Source organism: Homalodisca vitripennis, unplaced genomic scaffold (assembly GCF_021130785.1).
Source record: "Homalodisca vitripennis isolate AUS2020 unplaced genomic scaffold, UT_GWSS_2.1 ScUCBcl_1123;HRSCAF=4352, whole genome shotgun sequence".
NCBI classification, from domain to species: Eukaryota; Metazoa; Arthropoda; class Insecta; order Hemiptera; family Cicadellidae; genus Homalodisca; species Homalodisca vitripennis.
In genome coordinates, this window is record NW_025777262.1 from 140522 (window position 1) to 154401 (window position 13880).

Genomic DNA, 13880 nt, shown 5'->3' on the forward strand with positions numbered 1-13880 from the left:
CCGTGTTGATCCTTTCTCAAGATAATAGTTAAGTTAAGGACGATATAAATCTGCTACATGGAGTGTTAAAGTTTCTTAAACAAACGAAGTATGTATTTGTAGACTTTGGTCTATAAGTTCTTAGTGTTTATCACAGTAGCGATATTGGATGTTATATTTACCTTAATTCAAGTAAACGAAATAGTTTCCAAAAGTTCTATGCGCTTGCATTCGAAAATTACCATTTCAATACCTTATTATTATTTCTGAATAAACTTTTAAATATTTACACATATATTAAAACATGTTTTTATGTTGTTTTTATTTGTAACTAATGAAAAGTGTATTTATTTATGCGCTTTTTATCTGTTATTAAGAAAAATATTAGAAGAAAGATGAAACTACCTGCTTAGTTAATTTACTAATCACTGTATACTGTAATATCATACGCAAACTATATAATGCATTTTACATTACTATTATCACAAAAATATAGTATGTGATTTACTATATTATTTATTTTAACATTATTTAATAGTAATAATAATTTCATCCACATTACTTATTATTATTTTATTATCAAGTTAGAAATAACATAATACGTGTTATTTTTGTTGGTGGAGAGATAGATACTATACCTAGAAATATTTCGATCGCGCGATTCAGTTCACTGTTTGTAGAATTAATTGCGTTTGATAGCAAATACAATACGAACTGCGGTTGTAGTGATTTAGAGAACTTGATAGCTATTACACATTGTAAAATATTACAGATTATTCAGCAGCGTTAAATACTGAATAATCAGCTTCATTATTAATAGTTTATCCTAGACTGATGAAAAGTGAACTGTATCAGTAGGATTTACATCGCAACTTTTTACCCACCAAGTTGAATTCAGTATTAGTCTTTCAGATTGATCAAACTGAAGTATAATTTTATTTGAGTTTGAAATATCAGGTCATAACATTTTGTACATTAAAATAGCTCTTTTCATATTTTTAGGCTGTTTAATGTTTCAATTATAAAATCTGATTTACAAAAACACAACTAAAATTTATATACTTATGCATGCTGTATACCAAATATTATGTTACATAACATATTATTCACCAACAATACAGTTTTATATTCAAATTGTTTTTAACATATTGTAATTGAATTTTTACTTCATTATTTACATATTATAAATGCAAACGATATCTGTATTTCATTTTTGCACTTATAATTTAGAATGTACACATTGTATAGTCAATATAGGACCGTGATGCCAATGAGATTATTTTATAGTTAACTTGAGCTGAGTATATTATAGTAGACAACGTAATTATAATTTTATTTTTATTTTAGAATGAAACATCTTGTTCTAATTTTGTATTAAGTAATGACGAGTTTGTATCTATTTATGTAAAGACAAACAAACGAAAGGTTTTGATTGAAAATTTTGTCAATGTTATTTTTTTCTTTACTGGCTCCGTATTAAAAAAAGTGTTATCTGTAAAGCGATGTGATTTTCTGATGGTTTTCCATTCTCCATACTTAATTTATAATAAGCGGAGGGTTATAATTTTCTTAACAGTTATCTATATTAATGCAACCGATATTTATTTGGGTTTGTTATAACTATTACTACATCAACATCAGTACAAAATCTTGGCTTAGTAAATTACACTTTTACACTTAAAAGCAGTGATGTAATTATTTATTAAGGATTCCATGACAGGTGAGAGAACTGGTACAAGCTTGCAGCAACTTTTGAAAATATATGATCCATTTGTCTATAAAAAGTCCGTACACTGAATGTAATTTTGTTTTAGAAGATTCCCTCTTAGCTATGCTGGCTGCCTTTGAAATTGTCTGTGGTTTTGCTTATAATAACTTACTTAAACATGTGATCATCCAATATTATACACAAGTAGCTCTTAAATACTTAGGATGTTCAAGATTTAACTTCTTATAATTATTAAAAATAATAATGCACTTTTGAACTTTTTCCGAACCATATGTATTTATAACATGTTAATACTTTTCGAAGTGGATACGAAAATCACAACCATCTATCATGGAACTTTTGGAAATTAAGATAACACATTAACACACACACACACACACACACACACACACACACACACACACACACACACACACACACACACACACACACACACACAGAGAGAGAGAGAATTTGTTTTTTATATTATTGTACATATAGATAGATATCTTATGTGAATACATCATTTTGCCCAAGAACACTGATCTCGTATATTTGACGATATTAGGCACGAGATAACGTATATTTGCCTTTCCATCACTCTCTTCTCAAATAGGATTACATAAGTCCTGCCTACCATTCCCTATCTAGGAAAGTTTGGTCATTTTAAGAAATTATTTTCTGTTTATATACTTACTCTTACTTACTCTTACTCCCAGGGCCATTTATATCGGAGGTGATATTTAGCCGCACCAACAAAGCTCCTCCATCTTGAACGGTCCTCCGCATCTTCCTCTGAAGCGCCCACCTTCTCCATATCAGCCTTCACCTGGTTCCACCATCTCACTTTCGGTCTCCCACGGGGTCGTCTTCCTTCTGGGTTACCGTACATTACCCTCCTCAGTTTGCATTTCTCTTCTCTTCTCAAAACATGGCCTGCCCAACGGAGTGTTCTGCACTTTATTTCTCCTATTACATCCGTACTATTGTAGAGCTCACTGATTTCTCTATTATGTTTTCTTCTCCATACCCCTTGTTCATATGATGGCCCATAAATTTTACGTAAAATTCTATTCTCGAAAAACTAGAAGCTTTTTCTAATCCTTCTTATTTAGCCTCCACGTTTCGGATCCGTACAAAAGCACTGGACATATAATTGTTTTGTATATTCTAGTTTTAGTTTTGTGAGAGAGAGATTTGGTTGAAAGTATCCTATTGCATGCATATGCACATCTATTTGCTGAGTTGATCCTATTTTGTATCTCTGGTTCATCTGTGTTTTTATTTGATATTGTGACCCCAAGGTATCTTCCGAAGGTATCTTCGCCTTGATGTGGCGGGTGGGCTTGCGTGCTCCAACGACCTCAAGAGCTATAGCGGCGGTAGCGTAGCTACTGGTAGGGCCTCCCTTGCCGGACAGGTCTTCGTGAGGTAGGAGCCAGACTAAGAGAGATACCCTGGTCCTCCAGGTTGGAGGTTGAGCGTTGGGCTGACGACCCGCCTCATAAAAAAATTATTGTTACGAATCACCAACAAAGAGTAGAAACTGGACGGAATAAACGGATAAAGACCCGGCTTTGCTTTAAACAATTACGATTTGGTACATGGAATGTAAGAACACTGGCAGCACCAGGGGCGAGTGACATACTAGCAGAAGAATTGCACAAGTATAACATGGATGTTGTGGCACTTCAGGAGACCCGATGGCCCCTGGCAGGGAGAATTAACACCAAAGATTATTTAATTTATTATAGTGGCTGTGAAGATGACAGATACCACGGTGGTGTGGGTGTTGCTGTAAACAAGAGAATTTCGGAGGCTGTGATACATTATGAAGCAATTAATAATAGGTTGTGCAATATTAGGTTAAGGGGAAAATTTAGTAACATATCTCTAGTCAGCTTTTACGCGCCAACTGAAGATGCAGAAGAGGAAGAAAAAGATAACTTCTATGGTCTTCTGGACGAACTGGTGGGTAGGTTACCAAGTTTCGATATGAAGATTATTTTAGGGGACGCAAATGCCAAAGTAGGAAGAGAAGAAGTCTGGAGACCTGCTATTGGAAAAGAGAGCCTGCACCAAGAACCAAACGACAATGGAACCAGACTGGCAAGTTTTGCAATTGCAAATGAATATAAAATAGTTAGCACGATGTTCCCAAGAAAAGATATACACAAATATACATGGACATCACCTGGTGGAACAACAAAAAACCAAATTGACCACGTGATCACAGACCAAAGGCACAAAAGTAGTATAACTGATGTTCGAAGCATCAGGGGAGCGGAATGTGGAACTGACCACTCATTAGTTTTAGTCAAAGTGTGTCAGCGAATAGCAATCCAGAGAAGAAAGGAAGTAAGGCAAGAAAGAAGAATAGAAGTGGGTAGACTTGAGCTTAAGAATATTGCTGATGAATTCAAACTGAAACTGGAGAATAGATTTAAGGCCCTGGAAGACATGGAGAACAATGAAACGGTAGATGCCAAATGGTCTAATTTTAAGGAAGTAGTTCTGAACACAGCAGAAGAGGTATGTGGTAGTAGAAAGAAGAGAAACAAAAAACCATGGTTTGATCAGGAATGCGAGCAAGCTCTGAAAGACCGAGTTAAAAGGAAAATAACGTGGATGAATAGTAACAGGGTAGAGGATAGAGAAAGCTATAATGAAGCAAATAGGGAGGCAAACAAGTTGCTGAGGCGGAAAAAAAGACTGTATCTGAATAGATTGCTTGACAAGGCTGAAGAAGATAATACAGCAAATAACGCAAAGGACTTCTACAGGAAAATAAGATTCTTCAAAAGAGGTTTTATCCCATACCCATATGGGGTAAAAAACAGAAATGGAGAGTTGGTGACAGAAAGTACAAAAGTTATAGAAAGATGAAGAGAGTACTTTTGCGAGCTACTAAATGTAGAGAACCAAACTAGGGACGAAGAGCAAGTTGGTGAATACTATCATGTTCAACCAAATATAGAACCACCAACCATAGAAGAAGTAAAGGATGCAGTCAAAGCGCTAAAGACCAACAAAGCTCCTGGGAAGGATGAAATAACAGCAGAATTCTTGAAGAAAGGAGGAGAAATAATAGTGGAAAATCTATGGAAACTAATACTTCGTATTTGGGAGAAAGAAGAAATGCCAGCTGAATGGCAAGAAGCAATAATAATACCTATACACAAGAAGGGTGAAAAAGAAGAGTGTGGTAACTACAGAGGCATCTCACTACTCAGCATCCCATATAAAGTTTTATCCAAAATTGTTTTAAACCGACTTGAACATTATACAAATGAAATAATCAGGGAAGAAACAGGCAGGGTTCATAAAGGGCAGATCAACCACAAATCAGATTTTCATTTTCAAAGAAATATTAGCTAAATACTGGGAATATAATAAAGAATTTTTTGTCATATTTATTGACTTTCAAAAAGCATACGATAGCATAATCAGAAAGGAGTTGTGGACACAACTAGATAAATTTGGCATCCCGAGAAAATTAATAAACTTAGTTAAGATTAGTGTCACAGAGTCAAGAGGCTCAGTAAGAATTAATGGTCGGGACTGTGTACCTTTTGGGATAAACTCAGGAGTCAGGCAAGGAGATGGTCTTTCTCCAATCTTATTTTAATATTGCCATGGAAGAAGCACTTCAGAGTGTAGCAGAGAGGGATTTTAGGGGTGGAAGTTGGAGCTAAACTAAACATCCCTGGCTTTTGCAGATGATGTTGTCATATTTGCAGAAAATGTAGATGATTTGAGGTCACTAACTGGACTATTTTATGAGTGAGGCAGAGAAAGTGGGGTTGAAGACGAATGATGCAAAAACTAAATATATGCACTTTTAGAAGGAATCAAAATCAAAGAGGAGGACCCCTACAAATTGATGGGCATGTTTTCGAACAAGTGGAGAACTTTAAGTACCTTGGGGTCACAAATTTCTGTTTATATGCAGACTTTAATTATTTCTTCTAAGCAATATCACAAATTTTACATGCGTAAATTATATAAAAATTTATATTTTATATAAGTAGATGTGAATATGATTATTTTCATATTGTTTTTACTGCCAAATAAATTCTTATTGACTGTGATAGTTTGTGTTTATTTATCATATAATGCCACCTTTGGTTGTTCAATAATTAATCTGTTTAAATTATATTACATATTATTGAATTGTTGTAGCACGTAAATAAACTATAGTCGATTGGTATTCTTTCAATGTCAGTTATTATTTATACTGCTTTCTATGTTTCTTTTTTACTTCGCTTTACAGTTACTGCATCACGGGCTGTTTGTCTTACTTATATTTGGAGTTTATTGCGTTATTCTGTTATAAATAGTGCCAATACTAATGTTTATATTTTAGTTGAATGAAGACAATATTGTTTTTTAGGCTTAACTTGTAAATGGGTACCGCTAAAATAAAAAAAGGATATAAAAATAAATTATTAGATGTAAAAGACTTATAATACCTACGTATAATTACAAATGATTCACGTGGATATTGTAATTCTGCGCGTGATTGCATGCTAATTTCAGATTTACTTGGGATGGAGAAAGTCAGCAGTATGCTGAGTTTTCCATTTAAATTGGGAAACAAGAGTTAACAAGAAAGACTGAGCTAACTTCTAAAGTTTACTTGTTCTCTCTAAACTTTGCGTCGTTTAATTATGCAAACTGTCTTCGATGAACATTTACGGTTTTAGAGTTTTATTTCTTTAAAGGGAATCCGTAACTATAGCGGTGACTGCAAAATAACACGTTCTTATTTCATTTTTATACATTTTAATGCGGGAAAGAATTGAAAATTATAGTGATTCATAGCCTCACCCACCTCTTTATTGTTTATGATCACTGTATAGTCTCCCTGTACACCGCATGACCAAGTACAAAGAGAAGCCAAGCTAATTAGAATCCAAGCTTTAGAACCATCTTCATGTAGCAGTGAAGGGGACAGATGACCAACGCCTGAGACAGCGGCTCGGCAAACTGGCTATAACAAGTTCTAGAGGCAAATATTTTAACAAAAAAACAAAATGGCGGCCAGTGGGTGAAGGGTATGTTTTTAACCTATATCTACATAACGGTTTTTGTTTGAAATCATGAGTACTATCAATGCCAATGGCGCCATGTAGCGGGTACAATGGTTATCGCAAGATAACTATATCAAGCAGCTTGGGGCAAGGCTGCTGCTTGGATGGTTGACCGCTGAGCGATCCTGTCCTTGCAAGCAGATGTGCCGAGGGCACAACAGTTAGTTAGCAGGTGGTCAGATAGGCATAGTTGTCTTGCATGATAGAGGGCGCTACTGACGCCGGTTATCAAAGGTCGGGGGAAGTCGCTCAAAAGACGAGCGCAGTTGTTCCGGTGGCTCCGTGGCTGTATGGGTGAGATCCTTCCAATAATTCTTAGGACTTAATTTGGTTAATTGTAGGGGAATTATACTATGGTGCTTTTTTTTACAGAAGATGCTATTACCATTTATAAATGTGGTGCACCTTAGTTGCTGTCTGAATAGGATCACGTTAGTTTTAAACCGGGGGGATTAGATTGAATTAAATTATATTTTCTAAACTAAAAAATCTGTCAAAGCTGGCTGTCTCTGCACCTTGAGGGGTGTCCACCTCGACCTCGGGCTCCTAAAGCTTAAATTAGTTGGTGAATTGCAAATTGGCGCGGTTCAAATTATTTATTACCCGAGACACGAATAATTTTTCGTTCACGCACGTGCTTAGAAACGTTGCAGATGGTAGCAGAGCGATAACCTCAAGGTGTGGATCAGTCTGTGATAGATTTTTGTTTTAAAATTAAATAAAGTAAATTAATATTATTTTTCACTGTCATTTAATTCATTGTAATGTTCTAAATTCACTAGTATAGGATGGCAAGCCTCGTGGGTTCATGCAGGAGGAAACGGGTTCAATCGGCAGACCTGATCGGGCATGAAATTAGTGATTAGCCTGTTAGTTATCATGAATTAGAAAGTAATTTGGTCTGTGCGTTTGTACGTCTTTCCGGTATCCTTAGCGTTTAACAAAAGATTGAATTGGCCGATTTGGGTATTTATAGTGTAAAGTTCATTAAATAAAGGGTGTTCATTAACAACTAAAACAAAGAAATGGGATCATAGCATGTTGCATAGTATTCGAATTGTACCTGGATTATTGAATCGAATAAGTTGGAAAATTCATTAATTTATAAGTCTAAATTGGAGCATGTTAGTTTTATGTTAGATGGAAAATATGTAATATTATTAAACGGGAGACAGAAATTGTTTAGGAAGGGAAAACATTACCATGAAGGAAAATTAGCATGTCATACTTGATTTCAACATAAATAATTGTTATTTTAAAATTCTGTTAAATAAGATATTATTAAGATATTAATTAGAAGGATTTTATACAGAATTTGTTTATTTTGAATATTAGTTAAGAGGTACAATAGTACAATATTCTCACTTTATATTTTCATTACTTGAGAGGTCCACCTAATATTTATTGTTCGCAGTCAAACTTAAAGTCTTAAATAATAACTTATTAACCCCTAGGGTAAAGGTAATTATAAAAGGAACATTTTTACTTGATTTCAGTAATTAATTAAGTACTCTTAAATTAAAGACTTATTGTTTGGAAATGTAGTGTTATTGGAGGGTGTTGGTTAAAAAGTCAATTCATTAAAATTCTAACTTACATTATTGCTCATACCATACAGAAATTGTTTTAATACATTGTATATATTGTATTAAATTTTAGAATATATATCTTAGAATTATATTGGTGAGTAATAACATGAATTTTCCTCTTCTAAATTAAATTTCATGTGTTACAAATAGGTACATGGAACTACTGCAGTGTTTAATACATAGGGTGTAATTAAGGTTCACATATAAATACGTGTGTAAGGAATAAATAAATAACGAAACTATCAACCGAGGAAAAGGGCTGTGACCTCAAACCTTATCACTAGAGCTCAGCTGATTGACTGATAACACAGTCCCTTGGTTAGTGATAGTGAACTAGGGTATTCATTCACAAAATGCAACATATTATATTAGATGCTTAGCATACACGTGTTAACAATTGTTGTAAGAAATTCATAAATAGTAAAAATCACCAGTTTTAATTTAATAGTAATTAATAGTAACTTGATCAATAACCTGAACTTAATTAATAATTAATATTAAGTTCTGAAATAGCATTAATAAATACCATAAGAAAGTTTTTATAGTTGTGTAATTTTTATTGCGTTTGATTGAAGTGAGTATCATATGACCCGGATAAGAGGTTTCGCTTAAATAAATAAAGGTCCTCTATAAAACAATTTTTGAACAAACAATTCTAGGTGTCCATAAATCTTACTGTACATACTGGATTTTTATTGTAATAGTTGGCACCAGTTATAAACTACGTATAATTAAATCTTACACTAATTTTCAAACTTTACCTTGAATACCATACTATATTATATAAAAGAATAATGAATGTGCTTTTACTTGGCGACTCTCACTTAAAACGGCTTATGAATTTCCCACATTCCTTAGAAATTAATATTTGTCCTATTATTACCATGGGAGGTTTTACAGTTTTCTAATCTTAAAAAAACATTAAGATAAAACAAACAATAATTCCGAATAATCAAGTTATTTTAGTTTCAATATGCACAAACGATATTCTGCAAAACAAAGCTATGCAACAGTTAAGAGATCAATACCGATCGCTTATCAGGCTAATAAGAATTAAATATAGTCCGTCTAAAATCCTCTTAATGAAAGTGCCTTTATCCCCTAGAATTAAATCTGGTAGTTTGCACCTGAACGCAGTTTCAACTCATACTTGTCCACATTCAAAAGTCATGAAATACGATTAGTCAACATTAATCCTGTGGTAACTCAGGGCTATACTAGGGGGACAGGCAACCTAAAATATTTTTAATTGCAATATTTTAATGGGAAACCAGATTTATTACATTTGAATGGGCAGGGATACGCGGTTCTTTTTCAAATAATTAGGGAGGCCTTAGAGAGTTAAACAAATGTCACATACAACTTTGCCCGGTAGAATCGTCCTGTATTGAGCTCAGGGGTAGGCCATCCGCAACTATCGTATTATTGTTATTGTTATTTGATCTATAGTATTACTTGTTTTGGGAATCTGTGTGCTTTGGTATTAATATGTCGTCTGACGAAGATATCCAAATTTCGGATGAAAGTCTGAATTGGATTTACAAACTTGATAGGGATCAACTCAAGATACAGTGTGATAAATTCAAATTAGCTAGTGGGACGGTCCGGCAGATGAGGGCTGCGCTATCGGATTTTGTAAAATCACAAAAGAAAATTGATTCGGAGTGGGTTCCGTCTAGTAGCCGAATCAATGACGGTATGGGACTTAACTTAATATCTGGAAACAATTTCGAAGAGGAACGGTCTGATGTTACCAAAGTAAATGTGGACGTAAACGAACGGGAAACCCCAGGTAGTATTAAAAATAACGGTCTTACAGAAAATCAAAATGATGATAAGGAATCGAATCAACAGAAACCCTCGGTTAACGGTATTGCAGTGCCAACAACATCATCCAACGCCGCGTTAGGAGACCCAATGTCTTTGATTCTTCAGCTGCAACAATCAACAATGGAAGTTATAAAGCAGACAGCTGACAGTTTTTAATAGGAACCTAGCTACGGCATTAAATCCTCCACCGTATAGTCAGGATGGTTCAAGTTCAGTTTTGAGGGATGTTGTTGCCGCCTTACCTTATAATTCCGGTGGAGATCCGGAAAAATTGATTCCAATGCTATTTAAAGTATATCACTGCTCGCCAACGTCTGCTCATTTGGGGATTTCAAAAACATGGTCTAGAGTATCCAAGTATTTTCATGGGGATCAGCTGCGTCAGCGTATAACGGATATGGTGAAATCTTGCGTGGAATGTCAGCGTTGTAAACAGGCTCAAAACACGCGTGTGGGTCATCTTGCGTCCGAAGTCTACTCTGTACCTTTTGAACGTATATTTATCGATTTCATAGGACCACTCCCACGTTCAAAAAGAGGGAACAAATGGCTTTTAACGGTGGTAGATGGCTTTTCCAAATATTGTATAATGCTTCCCGCAAGAAAACTGTACTGCTAAGACAGCCGTCAGCTTAATGGAAAAGGGAGTTTTCACGTACTTTGGATTCCCAAAATCGATTGTTTCCGATCATGGTAGTTGTTTTAGGTCAGAAATGTTCCAGGGCATGTGCCGATCACTCGGGATACAGCACGTACGAACAACGGTTTATTATCCGCAGCCATCACATGCCGAGAGAGTTAACAAAAAATATTAAGGTAGCTCTCCGGGTTTTTCATCAAAAGTACCATTCAGAATGGGACCGTAATTTACATTTATTTCAAATCGCGTTTAACTCTGCTGAACATGCTAGCACTGGATTTTCACCTGCCAAACTGTTTTTGGGATACAGCATTAGAAATCACTTGGAGAATATTTGGAATTTAGATGATTTGTTGCAGTTAGATAATAATCAAACTAACATCGAGGCGCGTTGGGCCCAGGCTTTTGAAAACCTTAAAATTGCTCATCAAAAGATAGCCTCAAGGTACAATATCAACAGGAAACCTGCTGCCTTCAAGGTTGGTGACACGGTAATGTACCGGTTGATCAATATTAGTCAGGCAGCGAAGAACATATCGGCTCTAAACTAAACCCGTTGTGGTCCCGGCCCTTATTAATTTACACGTTTCACGTCTCCGGTGACAGTTTTCCCTAAGCGACCCTAAAAGTAAGAACTTCGTGAGAAATGCCCATATCTCGCAATTAAAGCCATTTTCAGGTAAAAATTTAAATATAAATCAGAAAGTTAATATTATAAAATAACCAGTTAGCTTGAGAGGCGGGGGATGTCCCCTCAAGGTGCCAAAGAGAGACTTTGTGATACTATATTTAAGAATACATTTTACATTTGAAAATATACATCTACTACAGATCGTCCTCAATGCGGGAGGCTTTTTTTGACGCAGTTGTCACTAAGATCTGGGTTTGCGAAGCCTTGATCACTTCTGCGTTTTGAGGCTGACTGCGTTGAGAGATGGTTGGAAACACACACACACACATATACGAGGGAGGGTTATCCTAATCTGGCAATCCTTTTTTTATGTGGAAGAAAAGAGCATATGCTACCAAGTAATTTTTTGTTTTAATTATTTACATTTCAGACAGATGGTTGGACGAGGAGATCCCTAGCGCACCCTCAAAACACTGACATTCATTACACAAACAAATATTCACACTAAATATTAGTTCAGAGTCGAATTTTACTACGGAAGTGATAGGAAAGTAGAATGTTGTGATTATGAAATACTGTCTTGTATTATTTCATATAGAAAATAATAAATAAAATGAGAGTTGTATACAAATATGATAGATCAATAATGAAAGAGTGTTAGGTGGGTGAGTTGTCATAGAGCATCGCCAATAAGGTCGGACATGTGCCGTTCGAACCGAGTCAGATTTTACACAAACTCTAACGTAAGGAGTTTGCAAAATGGAGCGGAAAATGGGAAAACCTTTTCTACAGTACTTGGGAAATTGTAAACGTGAATGTTAACATTCACTTCGTTAGTGTAAGTAGGTTAATTTTAATTAGTTTGGTTTTGGTGTAGGGTCTTTTAATTTATCCTCATTTCTAAGCAGGCACGTCTTTAGGGAATGGAGTTCGTTTCCCTCACCATCAATATTTTTGTGACTGGGAATTGTTTTTACGATGACCGCTTGGGGGAGAGGGAGGGCGCTCCCTTTCCCTCCTACGAGTATAGGTTTGTAACCATAGTTCAAATTCATTTATGCTGAATCGCGGTAGGAAGTAGGCTCTTATTAACTAGACGCGGTGCGGGGACTTTGTTTGTTCAGTTGGACCGGCAATCAGCTGATCGGTCCAGTGACGTATCGGGTTGATGCGTTCCTCCCGGCTCGCTGGAGGATTCAGTTCCAGTCTTGAAGCCACGACGACAAGGTCCTGTTGAGAATCGCAGCTCTTTCCTCTAACCCTATAGTTGTGGGATTTAGAGTAATTCCATTTTTTTATCGCGTGTAAATTTAATTCAAGTTTTTTAATTTTTCTTCAGTGCGTATTAAATCCCTATCAGCCTCCGTAATCTTCAAAGTAGTAAGTCCCGTACCAGCGTTTAGTTAATATCTTTGATTTTTTTATACTGTTTGTAATTAAAATTTCTAAAGTTTTCCCATCTTTCAGAGTCTGAGAATTAATTACATTTTTTGAAGTATTGTGAATTAAATTTTGGTCATAAAGTTAATATCAAGTTTTGTGTTATATTGATTTTGAGTATTTTGAGAAGAGAACTTTTATTTTATTTTGTTAATTTAAACCATTTTTTGAGAAGTATAAATTTTTAGTTTCATTTTAATTTTAATTCATTTTTAATCAGACTCTTAATTAGATTTGTTCGATTGTGTGAAGTTTTTTGAAGAAAATCGAATCAAAAGTTTGTAAACTTTGTTAATTTTTTTGGTAAACTTGAATTCGGAATAAACCAAGTATTTCCGAAAAGTTGTTTAATTTATAAAGTATTAGCTCCATATAAATTTTAAAATATGTGCTATAAAAACGGTACAGGTTAGTGGCACCCACTGATCGTGTGACCAGTCAGAGTCTCATTTGGAACAGTAAAAAAAAAAGAAAATATGAAACAACATAATTACTCACAAACTGCCAACCTTTTAAAATCCTACCTTTTCCTATTTGAGATAGAGTGACATCTTCCAGCTGATAAGTTAGAACCAGAGTAAATATTATAAATACAGTCAACATTGATCTAATTATTAAGATATTTATTGACTTGAATATAAGGGATAGGATAATAATCATCTCGAGGAGTAGGAGGAGTTGAAATGAGCTCAATAAGTAGCCGTCCACATCATGAGGGTTAGGAGGATATGCAGAATAAAAAAAAAAAAAAAATCTACACCTATTTTTTTCAATGTTGAAGGGTTAAAGATTACCTTCCTCCTTATTTCAATCCTTTTCGATGTTTTCATTTACATAACACAAAACTCACACGAGGTTCCAAAGGGACAAACCAATGACTGATTGTCTATACGGTGGTAGGGTGCAAAGGGGGGAAACAGATTTTGCATAAAGGCAGGGATGCATGTATGCCTTGTTCCAAGGTTATCGA

The 13880-nt window shown here is 35.1% G+C and overlaps 1 protein-coding gene across 1 annotated transcript; it reads left to right on the forward strand.

Annotated features, from left to right (window-relative positions):
• Positions 1 to 3361: 3361 nt before the first annotated feature.
• Positions 3362 to 11330, forward strand: LOC124371235 (the record flags this gene model as incomplete). Its single annotated transcript, XM_046829571.1, has 5 exons — positions 3362 to 4550; positions 4665 to 4892; positions 6987 to 7074; positions 9923 to 10127; positions 11199 to 11330. Coding segments are annotated over exons 1-5 (1842 nt in total), but the record flags the coding sequence as incomplete, so codon positions are not given.
• Between the last annotated feature and the right edge of the window lie 2550 nt (positions 11331 to 13880).